At 42.9% G+C, this 15,371-nt stretch overlaps 3 protein-coding genes across 3 annotated transcripts; 2 read left to right on the forward strand and 1 right to left on the reverse strand.

Annotated features, from left to right (window-relative positions):
• Positions 1–504, forward strand: LOC139783147 (uncharacterized). Its single transcript, XM_071722284.1, has one exon. It carries the CDS (start codon positions 1–3, stop codon positions 502–504), a length of 504 nt encoding a protein of 167 aa, XP_071578385.1.
• A 5,430-nt stretch (positions 505–5,934) lies between these two features.
• LOC139783149 (uncharacterized) lies at positions 5,935–6,701 on the reverse strand. Its single transcript, XM_071722286.1, has 2 exons — positions 6,606–6,701; positions 5,935–6,533 (listed from the first exon to the last, which is right to left on the reverse strand). Exons 1-2 carry the CDS (start codon positions 6,671–6,673, stop codon positions 5,960–5,962), a joined length of 642 nt encoding a protein of 213 aa, XP_071578387.1. The 5' UTR covers positions 6,674–6,701; the 3' UTR covers positions 5,935–5,959.
• A 12-nt stretch (positions 6,702–6,713) lies between these two features.
• LOC139783148 (uncharacterized) lies at positions 6,714–8,570 on the forward strand. Its single transcript, XM_071722285.1, has one exon. It carries the CDS (start codon positions 7,381–7,383, stop codon positions 8,539–8,541), a length of 1,161 nt encoding a protein of 386 aa, XP_071578386.1. The 5' UTR covers positions 6,714–7,380; the 3' UTR covers positions 8,542–8,570.
• Positions 8,571–15,371: the final 6,801 nt, after the last annotated feature.

A 15,371-nucleotide genomic window follows, 5' to 3' on the forward strand; every position in this document is an offset into this window, starting at 1 on the left:
ATGGCAAGAGAGGTGAGGCAGGGGTGTCCACTGAGCCCGCTGCTATTCATCATACTGTTGGCTGACCTGGAGGAGGAGATGAAGAAAGTTAAGTGGGGTGGAATCAGGCTGGGAGAAGAGAGGTATGACCTGGAGTTTGCGGACGACATGGTGCTGCTAGCGGAGGGGGAGGATGAAATGAGAAGTATGATGGAGAGGCTGGAGAGGTACCTGGACAAGAAGAGGTTGGAATTAAATGCGGAAAAGACCAAGATCATGAGATTTAGAAGAGGAGGAGGAAGGATGGTGAAAAAGGTTTGGTGGTGGAAAGGAAGAAAAGTGGAGGAGGTGAAGGAGTTCCGATACCTGGGGTATACGCTACAAAGGAACGGAGGACAAGAGGCGCATGTGAAAGAAAGGGTTAAGAAGGCGGCGGCGGTAATGGGGCAAGTGTGGGGGATAGGGAAAAGGAGATTTGGGAAGGACTGGGGGAGAAGGCTCTGGCCATTCGACAAGCTGATTTGAACGGTAATGGGGTATGGAGTGGAAATATGGGGGTGGGAAGAGAGAGAGGGAATGGAAAGGTTGGAGGAAAGATATTTGAGATGGGTGTTGGGAGTGGATAGGAGGACACCGGGATATTTCGTGAGGGAGGAGTTGCAGAGAGAAAAATTAAGAAGTAGGGCGGGTAGGAGGGCGTGGGGTTACGAAAGAAGGCTGGAGGAGGGAGGAGGAAGCGAGCTGGCGAGAAGGTGTTGGGAGGAGATGAAGGAAAGAACGGGGAAGAGAGGGGAAATCTCGAGTTGGGAAGAAGGCAGGAGGAAGTTCCTGAATGATAGAGGCTTGTGGGAAGAGGGAGAGGGGGAGAGAAGGGGGAGGAAGAGACAAGACTAGAGGAGATGGTGAGGTGGGAAAGGGAGGTACAAAGAACAGAGAGATGGGAGAAAATAAAAGAGTCCAAATACAACAAATGGTATAAGGAAGTAAAAGAGGAGGGGATACCGGAGTACCTAAAGAAAGGGTGGGGGGAAAGCAGGTGGAGAAGGGTAGCGAGATTTACGCTGGGGAACGAAATGAGGGAGGGCAGATATTGGGAGGAGGTGGTGAGAAATTTATGCAGACTATGCGAGGGGGAGGAGGAGACGTGGGAGCATACGTGGGAGCATTGTAGGGATTGGGACGAAGGGGAGGGGAGTTGGCAGGAGGCGAGAAGATGGGTGCTGGGAGAGGGGGGGAGGGGGAAGAGTGGATGAATGAGATCGAGAAGAAGAGGAACAAGAAGGGATACGTGGAAAGGTTGGGAGGAGGGGAGGAGGGGAGGAGGAGGGAGGTATGATTGAGGAGAGAGTGAGAGAAAATGAGTGGTATGCCGAAGAGAGGGGGGGTAGAAGTGGCGCGAATAGAGATTTGGAAGCAAGAGGAAACGGAAGTCCCTTTTGCGGAGAGGTGTGTGTGTGTGTGCGGCGGGTGTGGGTGCGGGCGGATGCGGAGGCAGAAGCTCACAACCACGCCATTAGGTTAAGTTAGAATAAGTAGGCTAAGAGGATAAAATCTGTGTAGGAGGTGGAGCGAGGCGTGATTGTAAGAGGTTTGGGACCGTTCCTCGTGAAAAACGCCTTGTAAACCCTGCGGGGACAAACAATAAAGTACATACATACATACATACATACATAACTCCTAAACATGAATGTTAACAACACATGAAAAAGTGCAACAAAAATTATTTAAAAAATTTAAGAATGTAAAATCGAACAGCTTGCAAATCTCGGTAATATAATTCATGTATGTATCAAGGATTTTATTAAATAAATAGAGAAGTCCACATTGCAATGTACAATAACAAAAATTGATCAAAAATTGTTGACATCTCATTATATGTTTTATATTTACTAAAAATTAGCATCATTTTGTGTATGAATATTTAGAAATAGAATTATATAACTGCGATAAGGCATTTTGTACATTTTGCAGAATATGCCTTCATATACCCATGCTTCAACCGGTTTATAATTAGAATCAGTAACAATTTTGATATTAATAAATGTTGAAGAGCATGGTTTTGTATATAGTTGTTTATTTTTCTCTTCTAATTGTTTGCCTATTATATATAATTTATTTTGCGATATGGCAAAGTTACAAATTTCAACAATAATCCCATTTGTAAGTTGTACGCAATTATTTCGATCGTCAGTAGAATTTAGGACTAAATTATTAATTTGTAATATCTTATATTGAAACTCATAATGCAAATCATAAGTTACTGGGCCTGTATTATGAGCTTGCTTTAAATAAACATTATCTATGTAACGAATTTTATTACATTTTTTAAAGTTATCTTGTATGTATTGATGGCTTATATAATCTGATTCAGAAATTCTTCTAGCAATCTGCTGAAGTGGTTTCTCTCCTTTTCTAAGTAAACATTTTAGCGATTTCAGATAATTTTCGAAGACAAATGCACTGAAGGTCTCTAATGCCCTGAATTTTTGTACATCTGCCAACAGATGCAACAGATTATGAATGTTAAACGTTACATATCTTTTTCCGTAAATAGTTTCAAAACATTGTACAAAACGTTGTAGAAGTTTCCCTGCGTAAATGACGTTATTTGATTCTTGTATTAGGCTGGAATTTGCAAGTATTGTCACAGCCACATGCACAGTTAAAAAATTATCATATAAATCGTCTTTTAATATATTTTGTAGCACTAAAGGACTCCAATACAATAAAAATTGTCTGAATTCCGTGGCTTTCCATTTCCTCCACTCTTTCAAATGTCTAGGGCATCTAGCAAATTCTGTAGGCTTGTATTTTCTTAAATTCAGCAACCTATTAGAAATTTGATCGATTTTATTTGCTGATAATCTAATACCAAGAGGACCTGATAACCACAGCCGTATTAATGTACGCATCACACCCAGATAAACTAAGTGCATGGGGTCTAAAACAACATTTGATACTAAACCTACAAAAGGTAATTTATTTAGTACCGTTTCTCCACGTTGGTAATCATCTATGTAAGCTAATTGTTTGAATTCGTCATCTGTTCTTAAATGACCAATTGATCCGGGAAAGCATACTGTGCCATCAATGCATTCACCTTCGATTTTACATTTAGTGCAACTATTATAACCACTGTAATACTTAACATTCAGAATGTAAGACTTAGCTGGAGAATCACATACAAATGCAACAATTCTAATAACGTAAGTCTTATTATTGTAATAAAATCCGTTGTTAATTAATGTCACGGCTTCTTCGACAAAACACTGTAGATATTCATTACAATTTTCAGGCTTTCCTACTCCGCAATAAATTCCAATAGGATGTACAATGTTTAACATAGAGTCAGAGCATAGAATAGGCCATAGACTTTTACTTGTGGATTCTCCTACAGGGGCTCCATCAATATTTATTATTAAATGTAAAATATCAAAGGTATAAGGCTGCATCTTAAGACGTTGTTCAATAATTTTTTGTACTGCAATGGTTAACCCAAAATGACAATAATGCCCATGTCCCATAACAACAATATCAGTAGATCGTGGAGTACAGAATAAAGTACGAGCATCCATAGGCAAAGTAATATTTGGAATTTCATTCAGAATACGTAACAAAGAGGATACAGCATTTAATGGTATTTTAAATTGTTGAGTCCAAATGCATAGTTTTTGTTGTAATTTCTCTTTTCGCTGTTCTGAAGTACATTCAAATAAACTACTTGTTTCATCGTCCACAATAACTTGTTCTTCTTCAACTACGACACATTCGTTATTATCATCATCATCCCGAATTTCTACGTCCAATTCAAACTCATTCTCACTGAATTGTTCAATATCTGAGGTATAAGCTACATTAGAAATATCCAATAAATCATCAACATAATCGATATTGTCATTTGGTGATGGAGAATTTGAAGGATCTGTGAGCTGTACATTATTGTCACAGACCTGAGCACCATTACAATATGTATTAGCATTCGTAGAAGATTCGGCAAGATTATCTTCACTAAAAATCCGGCTATGAATTTCGTTCAAGTCACTTAATGTTTGCTGACTAATTATACGACGAATGTGCCTTTCACTATATACGTCCACAGTCTTTTTTCGTTTGTTAAACATTGTTGAGAGAAAACTAAACAAATTACAAAGGAAGCGAGATAATAAGACTATATATTCAATGTAACAACGTAATTGTATAGTTACTAGCGATAGCGATAATATATATCAGTACAAAATTACCTTTTTCAAAAAAGGTAAAAAAAGGCGCCAAGTACACGCAATGTATTTTGTAAATTCAAAAATCCAACTTAAGTGGTAGTTTTATTTCTTTTTCACAAAATTATATTACTTAACTTAACTCAAGTGACATATATTTCAAAAAAAGATATAAAATCTTTAATTTCTTTTTCACAAAATTATATTACCTAACTCAACTCAAGTGACATGTATTTCAAAAAAAGATATAAAATCTTTAATTTCTTCTTCACAAAATTATATTACCTAACTTAACTCAAGTGACATGTATTTCAAAAAAAGATATGAAATCTTTAAATTAAATTACGCCAATTGCAAAGAGAATATGTATATTGCTGTGAAAGATAATTGTTGTGCAACTACTTAAAAAAAATAAAACCCAAGTGGTATCTTTGTGTTCCTATTCAAGGGTCTTCCTATTCCAACCCAAGTGGTAATAGCTTCTTAATTCTCTTTAACAAATTTTTAATATTACAAAGAATTATTTTAATTACATATTACTTTACTTAACTCAAGTGACATATAAAAGTCAAAATCCTCATTTCTTATTCAATCCGCGATAAATCAGTAACAAAAAATCGTAGAAACATTTTTAAAAAAAGATTTTGCAAGAAAACTTCAAGCTTTTACGTTAAAAAGTCGAAAATTTTCGCAGATTTTTTTTGTGCACTTGACAGGCCCACAAAGTGAGAGGAAAATTTTCTATTTTGTCTAGCTCGTAGTTTTCTATATGTAAAAATTACCAAACTCACAGAAACTAAAAAATAATAGTAACCTTTCGAAAGTCGAAATTTTGAGTTTTAAAATCCTTTTTTTAAATTTAAATTTTGTTCATTTTTAACAAAGTTACAGCTGCTTGAATTTTGCCTATTTTTAAAGATAAATTTATATAGTGTTCCTTTAATTTTTGTGAAAAGTGTAGAGTAGGTAAGCTAGGCGGGTTCTAAATGAAATGTGGGCGAGAGGGGGTGAGGGGCGGGGGGTATACCGCGGGGGGGGGTGAGGGGCGGGGGGTATACCGCGGGGGGGGGGGGGTACCGCGTTTTCGGGCGCCGCGAGGAGGGGGAAGGGGGGAACCGCGTTGTTTGCCGCGCCGCGGGCGGGGGAGGGGGGAACCGCGTTTTCGGGCGCCGCGGGCGGGGGAGGGGGAACCGCGTTTTCGGGCGCCGCGGGCGGGGGAGGGGGGAACCGCGTTTTCGGGCGCCGCGGGAGAGGGGTCCGCGGGGTGAGGGGACCCGCGTTCGCGTTTTCGGGCGCCGCGGGAGAGGGGTCCGCGGGGTGAGGGGACCCTCGTTCGCCTTTTCGCCGCGCCGCGGGGAGGGGCGACCGCGTTTTCGCCGCGCCGCGGAGTCCGCGTGCAACGGCCGCGTCGGTCCGCGTGACGTCACACGGCACGCTCCCGCTCGCGTTATCTCCCCCTCGTAGATGTTCTCTCGCGCCCCCGTCCCCCGTTCGCGCGCGTCTTCACGGTCGCGCGCGATCCCTCTCCCCCGTTCGCGGTCTCTTTCGCTCCCGGCCCCGTTCGCGTTCTCGCCCACGATCGCATATCTTTTCTTCGCCGACGATATTTAATAGTTTAGATCTTAATATATATATTTAATTTTTAATATTACATTTAAGTAAACGATAAACGAAGACAGCTTAATTCTAATGATAGGGAATGAGATGAACGGTGAATGAAAAGGAAAAATAATTAAAATTTTTTTTAACCATATTATATGCATTTATTTATCATGTAGCGCATTATACACAATAGTATCGGCAGCATACGCCAACAGTTCGCAATCTATTAGCGAATTTTTATCATAAACTTCATGCAAGCTTCTAACTGCATTACATTTATCGGTAATACAATTTTGACGTAAAATTGTTACAAATTGTTTAAATTTTTCACTTACGCCGTGAACATTTTGACATAGTTGAAAATATACATTTTCAACGCAATGTTCTAGTTCGAACAGGAAGAGTACGGTTGACGGTTTCATGTACAGGCTGGTGTCGCACGATGTCAACTTTACAATATCTGCGTCACGTATTTTAACGAGTTCCAGATCTCGAAACGCTAGCGATGATGGCGCCGATGACTGCACGAGTCGCTGAATATCTGCACGTTTTTCGATGAATGTCACCCACGTTGCATGAGGCAGAATTATCCGATTGCCTCGGTTATCACCAATATGTATATCCACAGAGGACATAGGTCCCGCGTTGATTCCGACATCCAAAAATTTATACGCTGTCGATGTCAAGGCAAATCTCCTTCCCAAAATACGAGGCGTGTAGCGGGGTTTATCAAAACTGAAAAAATACAATTATGTTTATAAAAGTTTTTTTTTTGCACAAGCATATACGAAAATTAGCGGTACTTACTCATTGTGCTGTTTCTCGCACGTTTCATCCTGAATCGGAACGTAGTAGTTCGCACCATGAGTGTACATCGTAACTGGAGGCTGTTTGCGACGTACTCGAACCGTATCAAACTCTTGACTGCGCTCTAGAATTCTCGTAGACTATTTATACGTACAAAAATGCGAATCTTGCAAATAGCGCCATTGTACGGCTGCTGCTGCATGGTGACCACCACCACATATATGTTAAATGAGATATCTTTGTCAAGAACATTCGTGATGAGATCACCTCATCGGGCAATAGCATCAAATATGATTTATTTTCAAAAGCATACGTGTCTCGCAATGATTTCACCGAACACGTGCAAAACTGCAAATTTTGCAATTTCGCATAAGTCAATTGCGCGATATTGTTTTCAAGAACATGTCGCGACGTGTCTCGCGATGATTTTATCGAACACGTGCAAAACTGCAAATTCTGCAATTTTACATAAGTCAATGGGGCGTTATTGTTTTCAAGAACATACATGTCTCGCGATGATTTCATCGGACACGTGCAAAACTGCAAATTTTGCAAATAGCGCCGATGTACGGCTGCTGCATTGATACAGATCAAATCACCGAAAGTCAATGGCGCGATATCGTTTTCATGAACATACGTGTCTCGCAATGATTTCATCGCACACGTGCAAAACTGCAAATCGTAGATTTTTCGGAAGGCGTAAATGTACGGATGCTGAGATAAAATTAGATATGATAAAAAAACAAACGATGCATCATTAGTAGAATATAAATTGATGAATCTGGGTGATACGCTTAGTAGTCGAGGACTGGAAGTCGCGAGTGCAACAAATTGTGTCAGAAAGAGGAACATGGAGCAAGAGTTGTTGGACCAATCCACCCTTTTAAATTCGAGGGAAGACTTTGCCGCGTGGGAGCAACGATGCGACGAGTTTATCGAATCGTTGGAAGAACAAAGCCGAATTAAACGGCCACGATTATCGATCGGTCTCAAACAGTCGTTGGTCGCCTGTATCGCACGATTCGAAGGTCTGAAAGACTCGGTACGTCAACGTTTTGTGCATGTGGGTGCAGGATACAGTGCGAGTGAGACAGGACTCAGATGGCGCGAGATAGATACGGCTTTTGAAAGTCGTATACTGACCGGTGTGGTAATAAATTCCAAACACATCGACCCTCATCAATTTCTCAAAGATGCGAGAGACATTGTACTCATTCATGTGCGGAACGTCATGCAACGACATGACAATGTAAAAATAAACACAATGTTTAATGGTGAATTTGTTGCGGGTGACAAACGCGCGAATAAAAGTATCGCAACGAGAAACTATGAACTCTTTCGTGAGTCCGATCTGTGTGAGTGGTACAAGCGACACGTCATCGAGCCTACCCTAGCATCGCTGGAGGAATTCCAGGAACGTGATAGCGGATGGGCGTTGTCGCGTATACTTAATTTGACAGTTAACATAAACAAATATAATCCATTGCACGCGGGGTGTTTTGTGGAAATACCGCGAGAAATTAAAATGAAGAGAGCGGTGATAAACGTGCGATCAATGGGCAATGCATGTTTCGCATGGTCAGTGGTGGCTGCTCTGCATCCAACCCAAAGAAATGCAGATCTGCAATCGTCGTATCCTCATTACACGTCGGTGCTAAATCTTACAAACATTAAATTTCCAATGACGTTGGATCAAATTAAACGGTTTGAAGATCACAACGACATCTCCATCAATGTGTACGGTATCGAGAAAAAAAACAAGGAACTTGCGATCTTGCCAATACGGGTTACTGGTCGAAAGATGAACAGACATGTAAATCTGCTGTACATGCAGGACGACAACGTGGGACATTTTGCATGGATCAAGAACCTGTCCCGCCTCGTGAGCTCGCAATTGAGCAAGAAAAAGAACAAAAAATACTTTTGCGATCGGTGAGTATACATCCTAATAAATAATAAAAATAATTTTTACGTAAAAATATATTTAAAAAAAATTCTTTATTTACAGATGCTTGCACTACTTCAGCTCCAGCGAGAAATTGGAAGCCCACACCGTCGACTGTCAGGAGATGAACGACTGCGCGATCAAGTTACCGAGCGATAACGACAAGTGGTTGGCCTTTAAAAATCACGGCAGGAAGGAACGAGTTCCGTTTATCGTATACGCCGACCTTGAATGTACCCTGGAGAAGATGGAAGCGGATCCGGAAACGTCCAGGTACACATATCAACATCATCGCGTGTTTAGCATAGGGTACTACGTGCGCTGCTCGTACGACGACTCGCTATCAATGTATCGGTTTCGTCGCGATAAGGATTGCGTCGCGTGGTTCGCTGAGGAGCTAAGACGTTTAGCTCACGACGTAAAGACAATCTTGTCCACTAATATACCCATGGCGAATTTCACGCGAGACGAGTGGGAAAAGTTTAACAGCGCAACGCACTGTCACGTGTGCGAAAAACCGTTCGAGCCAGACGACGTGCGAGTACGCGATCATTGTCATCTGACCTGTCAGTACAGAGGTCCCGCGCACTCAAACTGTAATCTAAACTACAAAGATTCGCATTGCATTCCCATAGTTTTTCATAATTTATCTGGCTACGACGCACATTTTATTATAACGGAAATAGCAACAGCGTACGAAGGACATGTAGACTTGCTCCCAATTACAAAAGAGAAATACATTTCATTTACAAAAAACGTTAAAAGCACCGAAGATAAAGATAAGAAAACTTGCGTCAAATTGCGATTTATCGATTCGTACAAGTTTCTCACCGCTAGTCTCAACAAATTGGCATCTTATCTAAGCAAGGATAAACTGCGAATATTGCAACGCGAATTTTGTAAAATATCCGCAGAAAATTTTAATTTGCTGACACGAAAAGGCGTATTTCCGTATGAGTACATTGACTGCGTCGAAAAGTTGGAGGACTCGTGTTTACCACCGCGCGACTCGTTTTATAGTTCATTGACAGGTGACACCGTATCCGAGAGCGATTACGCGCACGCCGTCAACGTCTGGCAGCGGTTCTCCATTCGAACGCTCGGTGACTACAGCGATTTATATCTCAAAACCGATGTCTTGCTGTTGGCCGATATCTTTGAAAATTTTCGCGATAGCTGCGTCGCGAGTTATGGACTCGATCCGGCATATTATTATACTCTACCAGGTTTTACGTGGGACGCTATGTTGAAGCATACGCGTATCAATTTCGAATTGCTCACCGACATTGACATGGTCATGTTTATCGAACGCGGTATACGCGGCGGTTTGAGTCAATGTTCAAACAGATACGCGCTGGCCAACAACAAGTACATGCAGTCGTACGATCCATCGAAACCGTCGTCATATCTGATGTATTTTGACGTAAACAACTTATACGGCTGGGCAATGTGTCAACCATTGCCTTACGCAGATTTTCAATGGGTCGACGACGTAACCGATTTTAATGTTATGGATGTTGCGGTGGATTCCACGATAGGCTACATTCTCGAAGTCGACTTGGAATATCCGCAACATCTTCACGACGCGCACACTGACCTACCATTCTGTCCGACGCGTGATAAACCACCCGGTAAGCGGCAGGACAAGCTCCTCGCAACATTATACGATAAGAAACGTTATGTAATACATTATCGCAACCTGCAGCAGTGTACTCGTCACGGTCTCCGTATATCAAAGATTCACCGCATATTGAAATTCGCGCAATCTCCATGGCTTCGCGATTATATAGAACTTAATACGAAATTTAGAACATTGGCCAAGAATGATTTCGAGAAAAATTTATACAAATTGATGAACAATGCTGTGTTTGGCAAAACCATGGAGAATGTGCGCAATCACGTTGACGTGCGACTCGTGACTCATTGGGAGGGTAGATACGGCGCGGAGGCATTGATCGCGAAACCAAATTTTCATAGCCGAAGCGTCTTTTCGGAGAATTTAGTAGCAATAGAAATGCGAAAACTCGAGGTGAAGTTCGACAAACCAATCTACGTGGGTATGTGCATCCTCGATATATCCAAGACATGTTTGTACGAATTTCATCACGAGTACATGTTACCGTTGTATCGCGACAAGTGTAAAGTCACGTACACCGATACTGACAGTCTCATTTATCACATCGAGTGCGAAGATGTGTATGACACCATGAAGCGCCACATTATTAGATTTGACACAAGCGATTACGCGGTCGATAATGCGTACGGTATCCCACTCGCCAATAAAAAAGTTCCGGGCTTAATGAAAGACGAAAATAACGGTGCGATAATGACCGAATTCGTCGGGCTTAGAGCAAAGATGTACGCCTTGCGAGTAGACGGTATGAAAGATACGAAAAAAGCTAAAGGTGTTAAGAGTAACGTCGTAGCCAGGTCGATAACATTCGACGATTACACGCGGTGTCTGCGCGACGAAATTGAAATGACACGACAGCAGACCTGCATAAGATCCAAACAGCACGAGGTATACACCGTGTCCGAAACGAAAATAGCTCTAAGTCCGTACGATGATAAACGATACATTATACCCGGTTCTACCGAGACGCTGCCATGGGGGCATTATAAAATACCACTGTAAAATACAATTGTAAATACATTTAGATATTTATGTAAATAAATGACTCATTTGTATGTATAATATGTTTTTATATTGTAATAAATTTTTACAATACATTATTCTTGTGTATCCATGAATTGTGTGAATTATCAAATCCTAACCACTTTACATAAACCTCATCCCCCCTTTTGCGCAAAACTTTTTCAACGAGATACACGTCGGGATTGGCAACGCAATGTAACTCGTATTCGTAGAAGCCGCCGGCGACGGGTTTTCCGCAGGAATCTTCCAACAGATACGTCACGGGATTAGTTTTCTGCACTTTGACGATTCTAAACACCTCCGTGGTCCAATTTGGCGTGTATCCTTTCTCGAAGATTGTCTTGAATTTACTCACGCGTACCGAGTCGCCCACTTTGAATCGCGCGGGAGCAGCGATCTTTACGTGGCTGTACACCGTTGTTAGGAGCTTGTCGGCGATCGCGGGGGTAACATCGATGGGTCGCATACCGATAGTTCGATGCTTTCGCGCGTTGTAATCCGATACGAGACCCGGCAGCGAGTCGATCCATTTGTAATTTCCGTTGAGCGTAAACATTTTCCACATATCGTTCTTGAGCGTGCGATTGAATCGTTCGACGACCGATGCCTTCATTACGGAATAGGTCGAATAGTGATTGATATTATGTTTCTTCAAGAGTTTCTGCACGTTTGCGTTGTAAAATTCTTTGCCCTTGTCAGTCTGCAGATTTTTCGGACATCTTCCGCCGTCTCGAATTATTTTCGCTATCGCCGTAGTAACCTCGGTTCCGCTCTTGGCCTTGAGCGGTACGGCCCATGCGTGCTTGCTCAGCACGTCGATAACGGTGAGTATGTAGTAGTAGCCTCTGTTGAATCGCGTGCATGGACGCATCTCGACCACATCCGCCTGCCACAGGTCATCGTATCCGCGCACTATGACGCGTCTTCGCGAAAAATTTCTTCTCGCAGGAGCGTGTAGTTCTTCCACCAGCCTCCGTTTCTCAGTTGATTGCTTCTTACTAGCCATGACGCTGACGCGCAACTGACGCAGAGATCAGATGTACGTTCTTATCTATTCGCGATGATTCGCAATTACATCTTGAATCATCTTTTGAAGTTCGTTTAGGGTAATTTGCACGTTATTCTGGAATGCGGCCATCTTTCTCTCGATTTCATCCTGCTGATCTTTCAAAATTTGCACGCTCTGCTGCACGTAACGTTTATTGGCGGCATCGCCATCATCTACAGGCGGCGCTATCCGTCGAATCTTGCGCGATTTCGCGTCAAAGTCGGTGGCGACCATGCAAAGAGCGTTATCGCGCACGTAATTTCTGATTAATCCGCTCCATTGATAGTACGGTTCCGCACCGCCTCTTCCGAGCGATATACCAAACTTGTTGATCGGCATTTCGATGTTGATTGAACGACTCGCCGACGCGCGGTTTAATTTATAATAAGTCCAGCCTCGCGAAGTTCCTCGATAATCGACAGGATCTCGTTATCGTGACCGGTGTGACCCGCTAGGCGCGAAGCTTCGAGCAATCGGAGACGATCTACAAGCTCGTTGGGATCGTCCCAATGAACATAGTCGATCTTGTTGTCGTTTAATGTCATGGCACGCGGTATACCTTTTCCAGCTTTTTTACCCGAAATCGACGATGCAATTATATGGTCGATCTTGTTGCCGTTTAATGTCATGGCACGCGGTATACCTTTTCCAGCTTTTTTTACCCGAAATCAACGGTGCGATTATTTGTGTGTACTTGTATCCCCTGTTGCCATTTATTCGAGCGTGAGCATCATAATTGCGCTTATGAGCACTCGTCGTCAACAGAATGCTCTTGTATGTTTGCATATCGTCCACCGTGTAGATATCGTCATTGGGAAATTTCTTAAAGATCAACTCGTAAAGACCGCGTGTGCCAGCGTATCGTATGCCGTCGATAATTATGTTGTCCGCGTTGTTCACGTCAAAACGTTTATTACCGAGCATCATTCCATCGTTGCTGAAATAAACGCCGTATACGGTGTCTATACCGCTTTCTTGATCGCCGCTCAGAACTGCCCCGACGTACTTTTGACCCAATAGACCAAAGTGATCTCGCAACGTTTCTCGACCTTCAGATGTTTGCAACTGCTGTCGAACGGACGTCACGAGTGAGTCATCCGTGGTTTCGAAAACATCTTCGTTTGCGAGTGATTCGAGTATTGTGGGCCGCACGGAAGGCGCAGAGGTTATCGGTGGTTCATTCAATGGACCTGTCGATCGTTTCGATTTATGCGGTTGTAAAATTTTGGTTATTTCGCTCAAATTAGATGGCACATTTATCGATCGTTTCAACGTAACCGGAGTTGAAGCCATTACAGAGTCGTTAAACGAGGCGTTTGGTCGTTTTCGTTTGAACTTTGGCTCTTCGTCTTCCCACGCCGTTTCATTCTCAATCTTTGACACGTCAGATTCTTTGCCAACGGTGTTTTCGGCAATCTGCCTTAGAGGCTCGATGATGGGCTTAAAGTGTCTCTCCAACGCGATATCTTCCTCCATTTTGCCCGTTTTCAAGGCGTGATACTTTTTGCGAATCGAATCGCTCGTTTTCGCAATTTGATTTGCTATTCTCTCGCGCTCTCTAATCTCCTCGCCGCTGTCCATGTTGCGATAACGTTGTTCAATCGGCGCGTCGACAACAACTAACCGCGTTTCGGTATCGCAAAGTCGTTAAATCCTTTTCTGTATCGACCATTCGAAATCGCGCTGTCCTTGTCTATCACCACGAATCCATACTTTTGTTGCCAACATGTATCACACAATTTGCTGAAATCATCGTATGACATATCTGTGTTTACGTGATCGTTGAATATGTGTTTCAGATTGGTACCATCCTGTTTAAACAGAATCAATAAATTCGCGTTGTCGCGTATAAGATGCTTCGGTATCTTTGCATACGTCTGACAAAGATAGAAGGAGTCAACGTCGGCGTGCCGGCCCATTGCAAAGTATTCTCTTATCGTATCCTGCTTGTCGCATGCCACGTCATCAAAGATAAAAATAGAATTCGGGAGCGCCTCGCTCGGTGGAATGACGTCACTGTTATTCGAGAACGTAAAGTAGCCGATTTCTTCTATCGGTGTTAGTATATTCTCCAAATATCGGTATTTCGACTGTTGCAACGATTTCGAGTACACATACACGTTCTCGAAACGTACACCGTGCGGACTTTCCAGCAAGCTTATCAAGACGTTTGTCTTGCCGCAATTCGACGGACCGCAGATGATACCACGTATAGAAATCGGTAGCATGTCTCCATGTTTGCGTACCTCTTTCGTTAACTGTATCCTATCGTCAAAGTTTGTCACTTTGATCGTCCGCGATTGTCGTACAAACCGCATTTTACCTCCCCTCCACAACGAATGAAAAACAGTATCGAGAAAGCTGGCCTATTTATAGAGGCGCGTAGAGCTGAGATGCTCAGTCTTTAAAATGTTTTTGCTCATGTCGGATAACAGCGATATTTACGATTTAACCGTCGAGCAGTTAAAGTATATACCAAAGGTCATTCTACTACGGCAGTTTTATAATCATATAGATTATTTGTGGGATAAGCTTCCCGAACATATCAAGGCAGATTCGGAGGTTCAGCAATACCGTCGCTGTTTAATACATTATAATTTGTCGTGTCAGCAAACGCACATCGACGGTCCGCCGCCGTTGATAAAAAACTGTGGCGAATGCCGCCGAAGATAGGTCGAGGTCTGTTGAATCGCGCGATAAACGCGCTTCCGATCGAATTACACATTCCCGGCTATCAATTTTGCGGTCCGGGAACTCATTTAGAAACACGATTGGCAAGAGGTGATCGGGGTATTAATCCATTGGACGCAGCGTGTCGCGAGCACGACATAGCCTACTCGCGTAGCAGCGATCTCGCAGAACGACACGTGGCAGACAATATACTTGCCGCGAAAGCGCGAAAACGTGTCACCGCGAACGATTCGACTCTCGGAGAGAGAGCTGCAGCTACAGCCGTCTGGGCGGCCATGAAGGCTAAAACGAAACTCGGTATGGGTTTGAAAACGAAGAAAAAGAAGAAGAACAAGCGAATACTTCCGATAGCGAAACGCGGTGGTATCCTACCGATCCTGCCGTTATTAGGGGTTCTCGGTTCGTTGGTCGGCGGAGCGGCGGGAG

The sequence above is a fragment of the Temnothorax nylanderi genome, unplaced genomic scaffold, assembly GCF_030848795.1.
Source record: "Temnothorax nylanderi isolate EJ_2023f unplaced genomic scaffold, tnyl_v1.0 TNYL_tig0473_pilon, whole genome shotgun sequence".
In the NCBI taxonomy this organism is placed as follows: domain Eukaryota; kingdom Metazoa; phylum Arthropoda; class Insecta; order Hymenoptera; family Formicidae; genus Temnothorax; species Temnothorax nylanderi.

Coding starts and splice junctions, on each gene's coding strand:
- LOC139783147 (XM_071722284.1), top strand. CDS start 1: ATGGCAAGAGAGGTGAGGCAGGGGTGTCCACTGAGCCCGCTGCTATTC.
- LOC139783149 (XM_071722286.1), bottom strand. CDS start 6,673: ATGTACACTCATGGTGCGAACTACTACGTTCCGATTCAGGATGAAACG. Junction 6,534..6,605: donor TGCGAGAAACAGCACAATGA/GTAAGTACCGCT, acceptor GTATTTTTTCAG/TTTTGATAAACCCCGCTACA.
- LOC139783148 (XM_071722285.1), top strand. CDS start 7,381: ATGAATCTGGGTGATACGCTTAGTAGTCGAGGACTGGAAGTCGCGAGT.